This window comes from Protomyctophum bolini (assembly GCF_963924005.1).
Source record: "Protomyctophum bolini genome assembly, chromosome: 8".
NCBI classification, from domain to species: Eukaryota; Metazoa; Chordata; class Actinopteri; order Myctophiformes; family Myctophidae; genus Protomyctophum; species Protomyctophum bolini.
Window position 1 is genome coordinate 45,233,483 of NC_137869.1, and position 20,102 is coordinate 45,253,584.

General features: G+C 49.0%; 5 protein-coding genes across 6 annotated transcripts in view; 2 read left to right on the forward strand and 3 right to left on the reverse strand.

Moving 5' to 3' along the window:
• The window catches only part of LOC308319383 (desmocollin 2-like protein), a 279,749-nt gene that overhangs the window by 229,160 nt on the left and 30,487 nt on the right, over nucleotides 1–20,102 (forward strand). The gene's annotated exons all lie outside the window — the stretch shown is intronic.
• On the forward strand, nucleotides 12,807–15,068 carry LOC308320282 (1-phosphatidylinositol 4,5-bisphosphate phosphodiesterase delta-4-like; the record flags this gene model as incomplete). Its single annotated transcript, XM_080770597.1, has 1 exon — nucleotides 12,807–15,068. One exon carries the CDS (start codon nucleotides 12,807–12,809, stop codon nucleotides 15,066–15,068), a length of 2,262 nt encoding a protein of 753 aa, XP_080626723.1.
• On the reverse strand, nucleotides 16,422–16,682 carry LOC308320283 (cytochrome c oxidase assembly protein COX19-like; the record flags this gene model as incomplete). The annotated part of the gene is made up of 1 exon (XM_080770598.1): nucleotides 16,422–16,682. The coding sequence occupies one exon, from the start codon at nucleotides 16,680–16,682 to the stop codon at nucleotides 16,422–16,424; it is 261 nt and encodes an 86-aa protein (XP_080626724.1).
• LOC308320284 (phosphatidylinositol N-acetylglucosaminyltransferase subunit P-like) lies at nucleotides 16,728–18,081 on the reverse strand (the record flags this gene model as incomplete). Its single annotated transcript, XM_080770599.1, has 2 exons — nucleotides 16,728–16,781; nucleotides 17,713–18,081. 2 exons carry the CDS (start codon nucleotides 18,079–18,081, stop codon nucleotides 16,728–16,730), a joined length of 423 nt encoding a protein of 140 aa, XP_080626725.1.
• LOC308320285 (phosphomevalonate kinase-like) lies at nucleotides 18,885–19,532 on the reverse strand (the record flags this gene model as incomplete). The annotated part of the gene is made up of 1 exon (XM_080770600.1): nucleotides 18,885–19,532. One exon carries the CDS (start codon nucleotides 19,530–19,532, stop codon nucleotides 18,885–18,887), a length of 648 nt encoding a protein of 215 aa, XP_080626726.1.

The window sequence follows — 20,102 nt, forward strand, 5'->3', positions numbered from 1 at the left end:
AAAAGAGGGATTTGAGACGCTAGTTTGACTTGTGGAACTCTACAGTTTTGACCGCAATTATCGGGTGTTTTGTCTTGTTTTTGGAACCTGTACCATCAGACAACATTACAAAAGACAATTTCTGTGTTTGTGCAAGCAAAGGACTACTTTTTATTTCATTTTTGTGTGCATCTCCTGTAATGCAATTTCTTTCACTAAACTCCATTGCCAACATAATCGCTGCCTCGGAGTCTGTGTCTGTGAGTACTGTGGTCCAGTTTCTGCCCGTGGATATACAAATACAGTGTGCCCCACCTGTGCATTACGTGTCATCTCAAAACCTGTGTCAAACTGGCGAATGTGGCTATCAGAAATCTTGGAACATTATTGTTTGGAAACAAATGCCACTACACCAAGCCTTGGGCACCTTAACCATAGATGTTCAAGTGTTTCTTCCTCCTGACAGAATGGACAACTTCTGCTGGCCCCTAGAGTCAATGTGTGCCAAGTGTCTGTTTGTATAGCCACGGCCCCATGCACTATTATCCACTGTAGATCCGCTGTGCGTTTCTCTCCACTGGAGCTTTGCACATGGACCTCCAGCTGCTCCATGGGGAGGAGCCTGGTGCTAGTACTTCTGACCACTTTGACTCCCGTACTCCCACCAGTGTGTCCTTGTTGATGACCTTGACACTCACAACATATAGGGTCTTACTGGACAGTTTCACGTATGTCTCCCAGCTTTGGTGTTGAAAAGGAGAGGAGTATAGACCTTCCTCTTCCTCTACTTCCTCTACTGCCGCAGAGACCTCTAGGACTGGGAACTCCAAACTCCTTTCATTCTGTTCACCCTCAGGTTCTCTTCCCAGTGTCTCTCTGAGTGGGCCGGGTATAGTGAACAGATCACTTAACAGACGCTGCAGGAACCGAACAGACCTCAGACCAGTCTGCTCACTGAGGTTTTCTGCTGTTTTCCAGTCTCTTCCCGATCTCAGATCAGCTAGTTTCACCAGTCCTGCACTTATTAATATTCTTTCAACCGAGGTAGATTTTAGCATCCTGCACTGGATAACGGGGTTGTAAAACAGTGGTTCCTCTACTGCTTGACTGAAGTCTGTGTCGCGTTCCTATTGGTCACAACTGTTATGTCATCTGCACACGCTGTGTGGCATAGCTGGGATCCCCCCTATTGATCATTGTCCTTCTCCACTCATTTTATCTCTTCTTCCAGTTTCTCCATTATATTATTTCTCCATAACATTACTGCTGTGTGTGCAGTGTATTGTTGACAAAATATCTACCGACCTCCCACCATGATACAATATTTTCATATTCATTATCATATTCATAAATCTTAAAAAAACCCAAATATGTATACGAGCTGCGTTCGCTTCCCGCATTTGCTGGCTGTCTCCATGCGTCTTTCAGTCCATGTTGTGTGACAACACTGGATTTAACTGACGCTGACTGAGGGTGAGGCTCTTCTCCTGTACGGTCTACATTAAAAGAAAGTGTACAGTTCCAATCTCCTCACCACCAAGGAATTACATGTATACTGTCCAATAATATTATTTAATGAATTAAACAGCCTGACACACTCTGTACCTGAGGTGTATGCATAAACATTTATAAAAGTAAAAAGTGTATTTTTTTATCGTGGCCTGAACTATAATGACCCTTCCTTGCTCCACCTGGGAGAAAGAAACATCTGTCATGCTAAGTCCTGGTGAAAAAGTAGTCCTTCTCCTGCACTGAGGTTTGACCAAAATGTTGACCTTCCCAACTCAACCCCCAGTCAACCACATTATCATGAGTACTGCGTGTCTCCTGCAAGAACACAACATCTAAATGCTTTACAGTGTTCAATTCACAATCCTCTCTTATTTCTGTCCCTGCCTCCATTTATGTTTAGCAACGCTATTCTCAACCCATCCAAAAGAAAGGGAAAAAGTTGGGAAACAACAGTAAAGGCAGAGAACGTAGAAAAAACACCCTTTTGTGGTTCACCCATATTCATCATTTACGTGAGCGACGAACAGCTGTCTTCCCTTTCTTAATTTTTGTCATAATTTTGTTTAATCTGAACCTTTTTTGTTTACTCAGTTGATCATAATCAGTTACCTGTCTCACAGTTTTGGTCAGTTTTTCAATATCAGGGAAATAGTCACTGCACTTCAACAATTGTTTTCCATTATGTTGTGTCCAATAATTAATCTCATTTAATGAGTAGAGTGATCTTACATTTTGTACTAGAAAGTCAGAGAGTTGTGAGTTATTTACCTCTTCCATCTGGTCTTCATCATCATCATCATCATCATCATTATTCTCCAACTCATTTTCAAGATCACCCTGTGGTGGTGAGTCCACCTCCACACTGGTTACTCCTGAGCTGGGCAAAACCACTCTCTCTCTGTTTTCACCATTCTCATCCAATGTCCTGACTTCCTTGCTGTGGCTCTTTTCCTGTACATTGTTTATTCCTGACCTACTACTACTACTACTACTACTAGGTTGCTCATTTTCAGCTGCAGACTGCCCAGTCTCAGCTTGCATTTCTCTCTCCCTGTCATCAGGGACATTGGGGCTAGTTGGAGCACCTTCTGTTACATTGTCATTTTCAACACGTTGTGTGCCTTCCGTTGAAACATAAGCACCTACAGAACACAGTGCGCTCCCCGGGGAAGAGAGAGAGAGACAGAGACAGAGAGAGAGAGAGAGAGAGAGACAGAGAGAGAGAGAGAGAGAGAGAGAGAGAGAGAGAGAGAGGGGAATAGATAAACGTGTTGGATGAACAATTACAGAACATGAGGCACAGTATAAATTCATCTCATGAATGATAGTTAGCTGATGGGGATAGTTAGAGCCTGACGTCTTGCCTGACGTCAGGGTATAACTGGTATAACGAGCTCTCAATGATGACGTAATAAAGATGTGGATTAAAGGACACAATGCCAGAGTGTAATTGGTTTTCGATGGTGACGTAATGACGATATGTTTTAGTGTCGGGAGGATTAAAGGTAATGCTCCTATGTATACATGTATGTAATCTGGCACCACTGCCGTATCAGGCACAAGCAGTCATTACGTCATTTGCTGGGACTGTGCATACGCATCAAATATGCTGGGACGGTGCATACACAACAAAAGTGGCGCAAAGTAACCACAGTATACCGCTAATCAACTTACATAGGCCTATACACAGAGGCACGTACCTAACACCCCCTCTGACCTACCTCCCGAGCTCATGAGCATCATGCTGGATGCTGCCCAGAGTGGCAAGGAGTATCTGGCGTCAACATCCTGGCACACCTCTTCCACAAACCACCTGTTTGCCACACCCTTCCCAGTTTCAACAACTATAAGGTCATCGTAACCCCCCCCCCTCCCCCCCGGGCTGTGTTCAAATCCACCGTCCATGGCCTGCTGGACTCTAAGAAGGAGCGTGTTTGGGTCGACAACACAATGGCAAAGATATATCAAACTACAGTAGGTAAGGAAAAGGATTGACGGCTTTGTATGCGTGTTCTGCATATGAATGTACTTCACACATTGTAGGTTATGTGAAGACCAAAAGTGCATGCAGAAGTGGTTGATGAATGAATGAATGACCTTTATTTATATAGCACCCTTCTCAGCACGAGTGCACAGGGTGCTTTACAATAGTACAAAATTAAAACTATAAAAACAGCAGGCAGCCATTTCTACAGGGTCAACAGTGAAGAAAACATAGCAGCAAAAAGGACAATAAAAACACACAGATAAAGACACCAACAGTAGAAAAACAGTGATTATATGTGACCAAATGCCTGTCTAAACATGAGTGTTTTTAATTGTTTTTTAAAAGAGGCCTCAGAAAGGACAGTTCTTAGGTCCAGGGGGAGGGCGTTCCACAGTCTGGGGGCTGTCACTACAAAGGCTCGGTCACCCTTTGTTTTTAATCTGGTCCTGGGGACCACGAGGAGGTGCTGATCGGCTGATCGGAGTGAGCGTGTGGTTGTGTAAGGTTGAATCAGTTCAGTGATGTAGGCAGGGGCTTGGCCGTGGAGTGCTTTGTGGGTGAAAGTGAGGATTTTGAAATGTATTCTGTATTGTACCGGGAGCCAATGCAGTGAGGCTAGAATGGGTGTAATGTGACATGACTTTTTTGACCTGGTGAGTAATCTGGCGGCTGCATTGTGAACCAGTTGCAGTTTGTCAATGGATGTTTTGTTGAGACAGGTGAAAAGTGAATTGCAGTAGTCTAACCTGGAAGATATAAATGCATGTACGGACAGTTCTAGCTCAGAGTGGGAGATGATGGACCGGAGTTTTGCAATATTTCTGAGGTGAAAGAAACAGGTGCGAGTGAGTGATTTGACGTGGTTTTCTAGGTGCATGGACTGGTCAAATACCACACCCAAGTTCCTTAGGTGTGGGCGGATGTTTCCCTTGAGTGACCCCATAAAGGAAGCCACTTTAGTGACAGTCTTGTCCGAAGCAACAATCAGCACCTCCGTTTTTGTTGCATTCAGCTGCAGGAGGCTGCTCCCCAGCCAGTTGTCAATGGCGAGCAGACACTCCTGGAGGGTGGTTAGAATGTCCAGTTTGTCCGGTTTGAACGAGCAGTGGAGCTGAATATCGTCCGCAAAACAGTGATATTTAATGCCAGAGAATTTATTTATGAGGGGGCCTAGAGGTAGCATGTAAATGGCAAAGAGAAGTGTCCCTAATACAGACCCCTGTGGAACGCCACACGAGAGGGGTGCAGGGTCCGATCTAAAAGGGCCCACGGCAACTGAGAAACATCTATCTCTTAGATACGAGGCGAACCAATCAAGGGCGCTCCCGGAGATGCCCACCCACTCGCTGAGCCTCTCCAACAGAATGCTGTGGCAGACCGTGTCGAATGCCGCACTCAGGTCCAGTAGGACCAGCACCGAGCACTCACCAGAGTCGCTGGACATCATAATGTCATTAGACACTCTGAGCAGTGCGGATTCCGTGGAATGGTGTTTACGGAAACCAGATTGATATTTGTCAGAAATGTTGTGTCATGTGGGAGGTAAGCTGTTCGGCAACAACCTTCTCCAGTAGTTTAGAGGTGAACGGCAGCTTAGAGATGGGCCTATAGTTGTTGTGGATGGTGGGGTCCAGGTTTGGTTTTTTGAGGAGGGGCTGTACGACCGCCTCCTTAAAATAGGCTGGGACAGAGCCAGAGGCCAATGAGGTATTAATGATGGACACTAAGCTGGGGCCAACAGAGCTAAAAACTTCTTTTAGCATGGAAGTGGGCAGGATGTCTAGTGGGCTTGAGGAGGACTTCATGGAGCTCACTAAAGTAGTGAGATCTTCCAGAGAGACCGGTGAGAAACTGCTCAGAGAAGCTTGGGTGGTGTGCTGGAGAGGGGGAGGGGGGGAAGGGGAGGGAGTGATGTTTGACAGGATGTTAGCAACCTTGGAAATAAAAAACTGAAGGAAGCTGTTACAGTCCTCGTTTGACAACACAGGTGTAGCAGGGGGAGGGGGGCTGACAAGTGTGTTGATGGTTTGGAATAATATTCTGGGGTTGTGTTTGCTGGATGAAATGATGTTGCTAAAATATGCAGCCCTGGCACGCCCTACTGAATCATTATATTCCGCCCTTAGGTCTTTGAGGTAGAGACGATGGACCTCTAACTGAGAGGACTTCCATTTCCTCTCAGTCCTGCGGCATTTTCGTCTCATTTCACTGATGTTATTGTCAAGCCAAGGGCAGGGATTCACTGGGCGGACGCTGCGTGTTGCTAAGGGGGCTACGTCATCCAGAATGGACGCACAGCGCACGTTGAAACTGTTTACCAAAAAGTTGACGTCATCATCGGGGGACACCAAAACATTGTCGCTATCAAACCTAGTAATGAAACTATTCACAGATGTGCTGTTCACAATACGCGATTGTTTAACACGCCTTTCCGGGACAAAGTCATCATCAGAGGACACGCCAAACAGAACACATTTATGGTCGGACACTAAGAGCTCTTCTAGGCACACGTTAGTAACTTTTAACCCGATCGTGAACACAAGGTCCAGCGTGTTACCCTTGTTGTGGGTCGGACCAGAAACGTGTTGGGTAAAATGAAACGACTCCGTTACATTTAAAAAGTCAGTAGCAAACGTGTCCGTGCTTTTGTTAACGTGGGCGTTAAAATCCGCGACCAAGAGGACTCTCTCCAGGCGAATAATGGATGCTAGAAAGTCACCAAATTCAGCGAGGAACGAGCTGTTTTTCCCCGGCGGACGATAAACTAGCACACAGTGGAAGGGGTTAGTGCGACCGATTTTGTTTACGAGTACCTCGAAGGATGAGTATGTTCCGAAATTCACCATCCGCGAGTAGAAACAATCCCGTTGGACTACAGCCAGCCCACCCCCACGACCCGAGGACCTCGGGGCGCAGGAATAGGAACAGTTTCCTGGGCAGAGCTCGTTGAGAGAGGCACAGTCGTCTGCTTTTTGCCACGTCTCGGAGATCAGCATGTAATCCAGGTCCCTGGAAACGAAGAAATCATTCAAAAAGAACGATTTGTTGGCTATGGATCTAGCGTTGACTAAACCAAAGCTGATGGAGTCGGATCCAGTTCTACCGAACGAGGAGGCCCGGGGTAGAGGCCGCAGGCACACGGCTCGGGAACCAGGACGCCGCCGGGGGATCTCAGGAGCGGGGGCCGATCGTCGCGATGGATACACCAGGAGGATGGGCCGGGGGCGAGGCAGTTCCGTGGACCAGGCCATGGAGGGAGCATGGGTCTGCTCTCGGATTTGTTTCCGACGCTTCACCGCGACTCCAGCTCGATTTCCGCGTCTTTTGGCCCGCCTAGTCCTAGGACAGCAGCAGGAGGACGCCCAGATGTTACCGGGGATTTCGAGACGTAGGGCCCGGTGAGAGCTCCATTGCTCAGGTCGACGGGACAGACAGCATGTCACTGTGTGTCGGATGTTCAGCAAGGTATGTCGATCATATACAGCCACTGAATTTACACTGTTTACACATAACGTGGAACATAAAAAATGGTGCAGGTGGAGCGAGATCAATTCGTGGCGGCGACGAATCGCCACGACCTATTGTTTTACGCCATGGCATATTCTTCATTACGCCATGGCTTATTCTTCAATATGTCGCAGCGTAAACAATTAGCCGCGGCGAGAGGGATACGCCAGACGTAATATGGACTTGCCGTGGCAAGAACGGAATACGCCATGGCGAGAACGGAATACGCCATGGCTTATTCTTCATACGTCGCAGCGTAATAGGAGTTGTTTATTTATTTTTTGCCTGCCGTGGTGCAGGTTATTTATCCTAGTAGTACAATTCTCGAAATTATTCCATCCTCTGCTAGTGTAACGGTCAGCGCTCTCGCCCCTATAGTCAAGGCCCCGTGTGTAGGACCCGGTTCGAACCTTGCAAATGCCAAACTTATTTTTTTTAAAGTTCTTTTTTTAGCCTATATTGTGTACCGGTATGTATACAGTGTGTGTGCGTGCGTGCGTATACAGTGTGCGTGAGTGCGTGTATGCGTGCGTGCGTATACAGTGTGTGTGTGTGTGTGCGTGCGTGCGTGCTTCATCGTATTTATTATTATTAATATGCAGGTAATAATAATAAATACGATGAAGCACGCACGCACGCACACACACACACACACTGTATACGCACGCACGCATACACGCACACACGCACACTGTATACGCACGCACGCACACACACTGTATACATACCGGTACAGAATTGTACTACTAGGATAAATAACCTGCACCACGGCAGGCAAAAAATAAATAAACAAAGTTAAACTATTACGCTTATAACTCCTATTACGCTGCGACGTATGAAGAATAAGCCATGGCGTATTCCGTTCTCGCCATGGCGTATTCCGTTCTTGCCACGGCAAGTCCATATTACGTCTGGCATATCCCTCTCGCCGCGGCTAATTGTTTACGCTGCGACATATTGAAGAATAAGCCATGGCGTAATGAAGAATATGCCATGGCGTAAAACAATATGTCGTGGCGATTCGTCGCCGCCACGAATTGATCTCGCCGTCTCTCTGATGGTGTCTCATAGGGAGACGTACTGTAGTCTATAGCAGTATAGAAGTTAAAGAGTGTATTATGATTGTAAAACATAGATTGGTCACGTAACCAACAACAGCCAATTAGCTACTACAAACCTTATGCAATCACAGCGGAAGTTAGGTAGGTTACGTCCGGAAGAATAATAAAGTGTGACAATAACACAACCAGACTAATTATATGCTCTGAGTAGACTCACTCAGATAAACATAGGAGGCGGGGTACTGAAACAAATAAGGAAGCCAACCACCATACAACCCTTTAAAGGTAGGGTAAGGGGTTTTCTTCTTTCTAAAATAAGTGTTAAAAAGCTATATATTGTGATAGTACTCATTGCTATCGACTGTTTGTTCAGTAACAGGAGCCTCCATGTCTCTACAGCATTTTATAAAAACAGAAAATGCCAGAGAGAGAGAGAGAGAGAGAGAGAGAGAGAGAGAGAGAGAGAGAGATGGGCATAGTGACATCATTAAGATGACGTGAGTGCCTATAGGTGAGCCTGGCTTATAACCGGATGCCACAGAGTGCAAATTGAAAGTATCGAGGGAGACCACCATTATCCTACAGTGCTTCCTTTCAAGGAGGGATTGACATAATGTCAGTCCACCCGTAATCACACTATAACAATAATATAACCATTCGAACACCGTTAATCAAAGGCCTGCCTGGATCCTTCAGGGTTTGCCCCTTCGGCGTATAGAAGCAGCTTTGACGCGGAAACAAAGCACCGATTCCTCCCCGACTTCAGGGATCCATCCCATTGTGTCCGCCATGTCTCAGATCGCCCTCCAGGAACACATGAAAAGCAGCCACGTTGATGTCCACCACCAGGAGGTGAGGCGTGGACAAAACCCCTCGGAAGCCGGCCTCAAAGCCGTGACCAGCCAGACACAAGTCGACGCCGCCACCGACCAACCGAGATCTCGCGGTGGTCGGCGGTCGACGGGGACCTCCGCGTCTCACCCGGGAGACGTGAAGACACGTCGGCGCACTCGCGCGGGAGAGGAGCCCAGCTGCGTCCGCGAGCGACCCGAGCGCGCTCAAGCCGGCGCGAACAAGTCCTTCCCCTGTGAACAGTGCGGCAGGCGTTTCAGCAAGTCGGTCGACCTGAAGGTGCACGTGCGCGTCCACACGGGAGAGAAACCGTTCCAATGCAGACGGTGCGACAGGACTTTCAACCAGTCGGGCACTCTGAACATACACCAGCGCAGTCACACCAAAGAAAGGCCCTTCCACTGCAAGCGGTGTGGGAAGAGCTTCAGCAAGCTGAGCAACCTGAAGGCGCACCTGCGCATCCACACAGGAGAGAAACCATTCCAGTGTAGGCACTGCGGAAAGGGCTTCAACGAGTCGCGCAACCTGGCGGCACACGAGCGCATTCACACGGGGGAGAAGCCCTTTTACTGTGCGACATGCGACAAGAGTTTCGTCGAGTCGGGAAACCTGAGGGCCCACCTTCGCGTCCACACGGGAGAGAAACCCTTCCGTTGCGGCCACTGCGGAAAGAGCTTCAACGAGTCGGGCACTCTGAGGGCGCACGAGCGCATCCACACGGGGGAGAAACCCTTCTACTGCACACGGTGCGGGAAGACCTTCCGTCAGCTGGGCTCTCTGAAGAGGCACCAGCGCACGCACGCCGGGGAGAAACCTTTCCGCTGTACGCGCTGCGGCAAGAGCTTCAACACGATAGATAACCTGACGACGCACCAGCAGCGGGTCCACGCCGGGGAGGAACGATGCCGCTGCAAACAGTGCCAAGCCGCGGTCGGTTACACCTGCGTCATACGTATACGACCCAAGATCTGACGGCAGGCCGAGAAGAAAACGTTGACGGTGGCAGTGATTTCCAAAGTTCCTCGCCGTATCAACAAAGGCGACGACACCTGCATCGATCAGGATCAATAATGGATATTCTGTCTGTGCAATGAATGTATGACGTCTCGTGTTTGGAAGAGAGTGTAATCCAGGCAGAGCCGCGCAGTGTTTTCATTTTGACTGCAAATGTCAAGTTTGTTTTAGTTAAGTTTTTGTCGACTAAAATGTATTTTGTCAGGCATTGGTCGTATAAAGCCTGGTTTATATCTGCATCATCTAGAAGCTCGCCTATGTTGAGAGGGGGGCGACACCCCCACACAACCAAGCAAGATGTCTTAGTTCTACTGGATCTCTTCTCCACTGGTCCCTCCCTAACGTTTCAGCATAGTTTTTATTTGTTAACTAAATTGTCAATATATTTAGTCATAGTTTTGGTCATCATAGCTTCATCTTCATTCAGTTTCGGTCAGTGCAGACGACATGAACTCATTCCCATTTCCAGCGATCGAACCAACGAACGAACACACACACACACACACACACACACACACACACACACACAAACACTGTGCGGAGTGTAGCTAGTGTAGTTGCTCCACAATGTAAGCTCTTTGAAATTGGCAAAAGTCGCAGTTAGTAGTAGAGTAGTAACCTAGATCATGGTTCAAGGTTGGACTTTGTTACATCTTGTGTACAGGTACATAAGAGTAAAACTTATTTTAGTTTGGCTTCCTTACAGACAATGCAGCGGCATAGATAGCATAATATTCAAGCAACAAAAAAACACAGCAAGCACAGCGAACAAAGGGATAGAATAAAGAGTGCTAGAAAAATAGTGACATTACCTAACTTTGCTACTACAGGGAAACATGCACATCTACATAATGTAAACGTTCTCCCTGGTTCTTATCAGTCCGTTCATGTATCTGATTGTTTGGGGAAAGAAGCTTATTTGCAGTCTATTTCCAGTGGCGTCGAGACTGCGAAAACGTTTCCCACGCGGCAGCATCTCAAACAGTCTGAGGTTGGGATGGCTTGGCTCCCTCATAATTCCACGAGCTTTACTGACACAACGATCGTCATACAGGGTTTCGATGGGGGGGAGATCACATCCACTGCAGTGCACTCTTTACATTTTTGCGTGTCGTTCACCAGGATGATTCTGAATTTCAGCTGCTCTCTTAGTGGAACGCTGGAGTTTCAGTTGCTAAACATTTGCCCGAAATCTTTGGTGATACTTTGTACTGTTTTGCCTCAATGTATCCTCACTGCCACCTCCATCATCCAATCTGAATGAGTCTAACAAGATGGGCAACACAGGTGTATTGCCTGCAATACGGGGATACTTCAACTCCTCTTTCGTATCTGTTTGACAGAAGAAACACTTCCTCCAATCAGTTTTAGTAGCGGAACATCTTGTGTTATACGGTTAAAGGCCGAGGGCTATATCCTTTTACCACCCAACAGTACAAAACATCAAAGCACATTGACATATTGGCATATGGGATGTTTCTAGGTTCAAGCATCTGGTGCCCTACACCTAGCCCGACCATTCATCCAGTGCAAGTCCTGTGCGATATGTACGCCATCCAGGTAACTGAATCCCTGTTACCCTTGTCTCAGCTCTCCCACGCTGACACATCCTGTCAATTCAGGTGCGGCTATCAACTACAATGCTAACAACTAACTAAACTTCTAGTTTACATTATGGGGCTTATTAGATTTAGGACACTAAAAGTATACTACAAACTCCAGTGAGTACACCACTACAACAGTTAGTAAACCACAACTACAGCTAGTACGCTACAAGCAGACACTGAACCCCATGCTGAGTCTCACAGCAGTGATGTCACCAGTGTGTCCCGGGGCCTATTTCACGAAACTTGGATTAACTAATCCAGGATTTAAACCAAAACCAGATTAGTTAAATCCTGTTCTGTACAGCCTGGTTTATTCCGTTCCACTGAAGCCAAGCGAGGCTTAGAATGGGACGATTTAGAGAGCCAGGATCATAAAGCCTGGCTGAATAGACAGCCTGGCTTTTTGTCTCTAGACCCATTCGGTGGAACACAGATTTACTGATCCTTCTTCTTCATGGGGTATTATGGCAGTTCCTTAATCCTTAATAGTTGCATTACTTCCCCCTTCTGTATCTCTCAGTATATTTACTAATCTATTCAAGACTTACTGATACAAGGACTTAAGCTTCTAAAATAAATACTGCTGCTGTAATTAAAGAGAGAAAATACTCTCAATAGTGGATAGCCTGAATGATTAACTACCCCAAATATATAGTTTACATTTTACCACTACTATTAACTTAAAACAGAATTCTTAATATTGTAAGCATAATGATATTGTCACATTGTGATATTTGTCCATAACTCCCTCCTCTGAGGGCTTTAAGTGTCCTCTTCAAAATGATTCCAAACAAAACCAAACCATATTGACATTATGTTCTGAAAATGATCCAATATCACAATATGCACCTGTATCTAAAACGGCATTTTTTTTATGGGGAGGGTACCTTTATCAGCTGATAACACCAATTTAGCTACCACTTAGGAAGGGTTATCATACCAAAATATTAGTAGCCTTTGCCACCTTTCGGTATTGTCACATCTCATATGGCCCATGGACTATTAAAGTAGATTCAGAATGGATAAAGAAATATGCGATTAATCACGATTAACTATGGACAATCTTGTGATTAATCACGATTAAATATTTTAATCGATTGACAGCCCTACTAGTAAAACAAACCCTGACATGTACACTATTCTAAATGTAAATATGACGTAAGAATCCGTTGTCAGACTACATAAGGCTCATGGGCATCATTGACTGGCAGTGTAAAGCTACGGACAGTATACGTGGCCGACGGCAGTCTCGTAGGGAGTTCCTATCGGCACAAGTGAAGGACAGCGATGGATCTACCGACGGTCTCAGATCGCCAAGACGATGACAACCTCAATGTGATGATGGCGGGGTCCAATCTGATCAAAATGAGGTCTTTCTGGAAGAAGAAGAGGCATTTCCGTCTCTTCGCAGACAGCATGACCATCATGTACCGCTCCAACAAGGGCTTCTTTGGAAAAGGAGGCCATTCTACCATCTCCGCGGCCGAGCTGGAGTCGGTGCGGGAGGGCCACCAGTCCGAACAGTTTGCGTTGCCGGAGATCGCGGCAGAGTTCCCCGAGGACCTCTGCTTCACCTTGGTGTTCCGAGGTCGCCAACAGCTCATGGACCTGGTGGCCGAGACGCCGGAGGAGGCCCAGGCCTGGATCCAGGGCGTGCGCACGCTGATCAAACAGGCAGAGGACATGGGCGAGAGCGAGAGCCGCGAACAGTGGGTGTGGGACTGGTTCCAGAAGGCCGACAAGAACGACGACGGGCGGCTGGAGTTCAAGGAGACCTGCAAGCTGCTCAAGATGATGAACATCGACATGGTAGAGGACCACGCCTTCCGCCTCTTCACCATGGCGGACAAAACGGCGAGCACGGGCCTGGAGATCGAAGAGTTCGTCCAGTTCTACAAGATGCTCACCCAGCGGGACGAGGTGTGGAGCGTGTTCCAGGACTACTCCGAAGACGGGGACAATTTAACCTTCAAGGAGCTGGAGAGCTTCCTCGCCCAGGAGCAGAAAGAGAAACGCAGTGCAAAGTATGCCAAGGACCTGATCAAGCGTTATGAGCCACCCGACGAGAACAACAACAACCAGGAAGTCATGTCCGTGGACGGCTTCAAGACGTACCTGTTCTCCCAGGACGACGGCTCCATCTTCACGCCTTTACACCGGGAGCCCTACCAGGACATGACCGCGCCGCTGAGCCACTACTTCATCTCCACCTCCCATAACACCTACCTCATGGCGGACCAACTCGTGGGACCGAGCAGCACCGAGGCCTACATCCAGGCCTTCAAACGTGGCTGCCGCTGCATAGAAGTTGACTGCTGGGACGGCAGCGACGGGCAGCCGGTGGTCTATCACGGTCACACCCTCACCTCCAGGATCCTCTACAAAGACGTCATCGACACGATCGCGGAGTATGCCTTCACGGCGTCGGACTTCCCCGTCATCATATCGATAGAGAACCACTGCAGCGTGGAGCAACAGACCATCATGGCTCAGTATCTGGTCGAAATCCTGGGCGACAAGCTTCTGAATAGCCCACTGGATGGGGTCCCGGAGAAGCTACCCTCACCTGAGGAGCTCAAGGGCATGATCCTGGTGAAAGCCAAGAAGATCGGTCGCCTGGAGTCCGAAGGCAGTGACGGGGAGGACGACGACACCTCCGAGGACGGGGACAGCGAGAGCGAAGCGAGGAAGCAAAGTGACAGTAGGTCCACGGCCACGCTGTCCAGCGAGCTGTCGGACCTGGTGGTGTACTGCAGGAGCGTCCCCTTCCGCGGTTTCCAGGACGCTCTCCAGAACTACGAATGCTACGAGATGTCCTCTTTCTCCGAGAACAAGGCCAAGAAGCTCGCTAAGGACGAGGGAGCAGATTACGTGCGACACAACACAAGGCACCTCAGTAGGATCTACCCCAAGGGCATTAGGACGGACTCCTCGAACTTCATGCCGCACGAAATGTGGAACGGGGGATGCCAGCTCGTGGCGCTAAACTTCCAGACCGCCGGGGTCTCGATGGACCTGAACGACGGGCTCTTCGGTCAGAACGGCGGCTCCGGCTACGTCCTCAAGCCCGACTTCATGAGAGACGCGAGCACTGACTTCGATCCGGAAAGACCGGAGGATTTCAAGAGTTACCATCCGCTCAGCCTGTCCATCCGCGTGATCAGCGGACAGCAGCTTCCCAAGGTGAAATCGCGCTCCATCGTCGACCCGCTGGTCCGAGTGGAGTTATACGGAGTGCCGAAGGACGAGGAGCAGCAGCAGACCACCGCCGTTATGAACAATGGTTTCAACCCGGTGTGGAACGAGACTCTGGACTTTGTCGTCCGCATCCCCGAGCTGGCCCTGGTTCGCTTCGTAGTGGAGGACAATGAGATGGCGGGCTTGACCAACGGCTTCATTGGACAATTCACCCTTCCGTTCAAATGCATTCGAGAGGGATATCGTCACATAAATCTACTGTCCGAAGATGGAACGGACGTCCCTCAAGCCTTGCTGTTCGTCCATGTCAAGATTGAAGAGTACTCGGAGCCTGAGGTCGTTGAAATGTGAGCACAGCGGCAGAAACGGTCACAAATGCAGTAATGGTGTTCGAGACAGGAGTCTTGGAATTCATATAGAAAGAAAGAAGAGGGATTTATTATAAGCATCCTGTTTTTATTTATGAGGCAGGCCATCTACAAATTGTATTACACTTAATAATGTGTACATCCTGGGTTGAAGTTGTATTGCATTCTAACTTAGTGTTCCCCTATTGGGTTTTGTTTTATTATGTATTGTATGAGTTTTTTTATGTTTTATTTGTGGATAATTTTTTTGTGGAGTATTAGTTTTTCTATTGTGACTCATTTCATCTACGTTGGACGTCCATGAAATGGTATAGAACAGGGCATTTATTTTGTTATCACAGCCAATGTTGGTCCAGATGAAAGCCACAGCGTGGTGACAGCTGACTCATCCCATCCCATTCACTCACAATGGGTTCTCCTTTTCCACAAGGCCATCATCAATGACACCACTTCTCCACCACTCAGGCATCCTCTTACGTTCCAACATGTGTGTTGGGCCATCAGTGAGGAACCATACCTCTGGATAAGTTTTCTTTGTTCACTATTAAATATCCCCCACATTCTCTTCCTTTGAACATTTCCATCTGTATCCTTTGTCAACCGAAGAGGTTGACAAAGTCCTTAGCCTTCGCCACCTCTCTCTTCGCCTGCGTCTCCCCTGTCTGCCTTCCTGCTCTCCCTAGTTCCAGCCGTCTCGCCTCTATACCGAAAACACGTTCTTTCTTACAGCTGTCTCCCTCAAGCGTTATTCATAGTCTGGACTTTCGGTGGTGAGGTGACCACCGAACTACAACATGATGTCTCGAGCAAACCACCGCCCGCCCCAGCCCTTCTCTCTGTTTTTACTCACACCGCGCAATGTTATTTTAGCTCGGTAGCTACTCTTCACCGCCACACAGTGACACCATTTTGTTTCTCTCTACGTTCATCCTTCAGAGCAGTCAGTCAAATGGACCCTTATGGGCCTGTAACTCTTGAGAGTGCACAAATGGAACCAAATGCACCCGTTAATGGATCCATCAGTTAAATTAACATTGATTTTACAATATAATTTGGAGGTACCAGAGATATAAATGCCATTAAATGGGGGTCCGTAGACTAATGCATGTCAAACTGGGGGGTCCTTGAAATTGAACGTGTTGAGAATCACTGCTAGAGCCGTAAACATCTTCTCTTATGGGGGGGGTCCCTGGTGTATGTTCTCGATTGGGGGGGTCCTTGGCATGAAAAGGTTTGGGAACCATGAAGAGCACCAGAACATGGTTTTACTTCACACCTCTCTCTCTACGCTCAGGGAGGTGGAGTGCTAGTCTCTCCAGGGGCTCCCCTGGCCATATCAGCTGTGGTCCTCAATGAGGTCCTTGAAGCCCAGTCTCTCCAGGGGCTCCCTGGCCATCAGCTGCTTCTCCATCCTGCACTCCAGGTACTCTTTGGACTGCAGTCGGCACCTGGCGTTGCAGAAGCTGTTGTCTCGCAGGCACCTCATGAACGTCTCCTTGAAGGCCGTGCACTCCCCGAAATGGTCCAGGGGGAAAGAGCCCTTGTCGGGTGGCCGAGGCTTAAAGGACTTTGTTCCGAAGTTCATAGCGGTGGACATGGTTAATGGGTAAGGGTCTCTTTCTGATAAAAGGACCAGGTGACTTTAATCTCCACCCCCTTCCAAGTCGGCAGATGAAGAGACCGCGTCGAGGCTGGCCTGCACCGCATTATATATAGCGTCTTACATGTCCGTTGCTGTGACAACGGGTAACTCTTACATCACCCAGCGTTGACCTCCAGGGGCTACCCAAAGCGGGTAGCCCATTATAGGTCCATTTGGTTCTATTTGTAGACTCATAACCACTGAGGGTGATTCTAGGGTCTAGAATTCTAGATTCTAACACATCTCACACAAAAATAATGACTCACTGAGATGTGATTGATTAATTATTAAATCACATCTCATATGAGAATTCTGCACAGACATGTATTATTATTATTATTGCCTTATTGGTTATATTTTTGGACGGTGGTTGGACCCGCAGCGTTAGGCCACGGACCCCCCCTCCCCCAACATACCTCCAAGAGTGTATACACATGGAACCAAATGGACCCGTTTAGTTCCGTTTGCACACTCTTTTGCAGAAGCCAGTTACAGACCTGTAAGGGTCCAATTGGCTCTTAACTTATCATTTAGCTGTGGAACCCTGCTAGAACCAAGGGGCCAGCTAGGCACTCCAATGTTGAAGCGCTGGTCCCTAGTGGTAAGAGGAAGGACTGCAGGCGGACCCGTGGATTCTTGACGAGGAAACCCTGTGCAACCGAGCGCCCAATGTAAAGCCCAGGTGCACTCTGGGTGCACTTCCGCATTTGGACACCAAAAAATTTGGTGTCCAAATGCGGAAGTGAAATGCTGAAAAGACGGTACTTCCGGCAGCCTTCCGGGTGCTTCAAAACGCCACTGAGCAACTTCCACTGACATGAATAGCGGAGGGGGCGGAGCTTCGCGCTAGTTTAGTCTATCCTTTTAATACTCTATGGCTAGAACCCTTTTCTACCCCCCGGGGGGGGGTCCCTTCCCCTCGGGGACCCCGCCGTTGTGAATGGCCGACTTCGTCTGAGAGACAAAGGTGAAGCATTTTGCTCACGGCGCCGACGTCGACGTCCTTCAGCCTGGCCACGCCCCCCACCTTACAGTCGTCCCTCCTCTGCGCCGCGGCGTAGGCGTCGGTGACGTTGTCCGCCGAGTGGAGCGCGGCGGTACCGCACGCGTTGAGGCCAAACAGCAGCGCCGCCAGCGCTGCCGACGCGACCAGAGCGCAGAGCGGCGCCGCGAGGGCCCAGTACTTCCCGGGCAGGAAGGTGAGGCCCAGCGGCGCGCCGTGGAGCCACTCGTCCGGAACGTACGCCCACAGGCAGTACAGGAGGAAGGCCGACCGGGAGCACAGGTAGAGGACGAAGCCGTAGACGGCCCTCTCGGGCAGGGGAGAGGGAGAGTTGTCGGCCAACGTCCACATCGCTTTCGAAATAAGAAGTCCTTCCCCCAGACGTCCCGGCGGCGTTTGCTAAACTGACGCGTACTGTTTATGTATATTGTTAAAAGAAGATCACAACCCATTTGGTGCGAGATTACGTTCCGCTGGCGATGTCCGTTATCGCCACTTGATGGCCACGGGTTGTCTGTATGTCGACTCACCAAACTCATATCCCTTCTAGAGGAAAGGGCACCAGATGGTGGCAGCTGCACAGAACGCCGCACTACTTGGAAATCTGGATTAGCGGGCTGATCCCCAAATATGAATAGCCTAGTATATGTATCTGGTGTTTGATGAAATGATGGCCTCGTGGGTTCGCACCAATAATATATAGCACCGTTTTTCCTACTTGACATTATTGTCTCGTCGTCGTCATTACTTGGAGGCGAGTCTGGAGCTGTGTGGAACTCCTTATTTGGCCATTTCTGGGGCGCGGACAACCAAACAGAAGACCTCAAGTTTCATCGGACGACAACGGTGAATCTCAGACTGTTTAATTACAAGGACCCTGAGTTCGATCGATATGCATTTGATTTGACCACAGACAAAGCCCCATGTGATACCCTGTTTAATTTAGAAACCTTAGTGTTTATTTATCTTCAAGGACACAGGTCCATTTGCACACTCTCTGCGTTACAGACCTGTGACGATCCATTTGGAGGAGTGTGTCCCTGTGCTCGTTGTTGACATAAATATACAAATCACACTTGTGTGAAGTGAGTTGTACCTTCTATCATGAAGTTACGCACTTACGTCATTTGCCATTGACTTTGACGCACTCCAGATTATCGGTTGATAACGTTAGAAACCGGTTGGCCGTCACCGCAGTGTCCCGCCACTGCCACCTCTTCGGCCAGAGACAGAACGGGCTGAAGCTGTTCGCCCAGCGTCGGCCGAGCGTCCGCCTCGTCGTTCCTGACCGTCCAATCGAATGAATCGTCGTCCAGGCCGCATTCCGACTCCGCGTCGTCTATGCCGGCGACGAAGACCCAGCCGCGGCCCGCCCTGGTCCGCGGCGAGGCATGCACTCGGACGCAGCGGACGGGCACTCCCGGGTACTCCCGCCGGAACCACCGCAGGTCCGACGGGCGCCGGGCGTCGCTTACCACCCACACGGGAGCGGCGGCGGAGGCGCCCCCGCCGGTGACCACCGCCGCCCTGCAGAAGACGCCCGGGTCCCGTTCTCTGCGTCGCTCGCCCCATCGGATCATGTCGGCGCGGTGCCTCTCCTTGTCCTCGCCGGCTCCCAGGAGCCCGGCGAGGTCCAGGCCGCCGTGCTCCTGGGCGTACTGCCGCTTGAGGGGGCCGGACAGGCGCAGGACGCGGCACGCCGAGACGCCGAGGCGCTCCGCGATCAAGCCGCTCACGTGGTCCTTCCCGGATTTGCGTTTGCCACTGAGCACGAGGATCAGTCTGGGTTCCGCCGTCTCCATTGTCGTGACGTGTGATCACAAATAATGCTAAGATTAGCGATAAAGATACAGTCTTGTCTGTCTGTCTGTCTAGAGAGTCTGTCTCTGTCTGCCTGCCTGTCTGTCTGTCTGTCTGTCTGTGTCGGTCTCTCTTTCCCTGTTATCTCTCCCATGCACCTGTGCCGTACCCGTTGTGAGTAGGTAGAGAGGTCAGTCCGGAACCATTTGGAACTCCATATTTTAGACAAGAATTACATTCTATTGATGACATCATCATTTTGACATCATCAGTGTGGAAGCCCCATATATGTACACTGCTTCTCAGTGTACAGCTGTCTCAGTGTCAAGTTGTTGATATCTGATATATATATTATACAATGCACATTGTGGTTGCAATTGCATTGTTTGGTTTGCCAAACAATGCGTGTGTGTGTAGTGTGTGTAGTTTGTTAATGGTACCCCAACTTTCAGCAGCTGTCACAGACTCTCAGCGGGAACCTGAATTTGTGTGATATGTGTTAGACACGTAGGCCTACCCCACATAGTCGACTGTCACTGTGCACGCACGCACGCACACTCCGCACAACACAA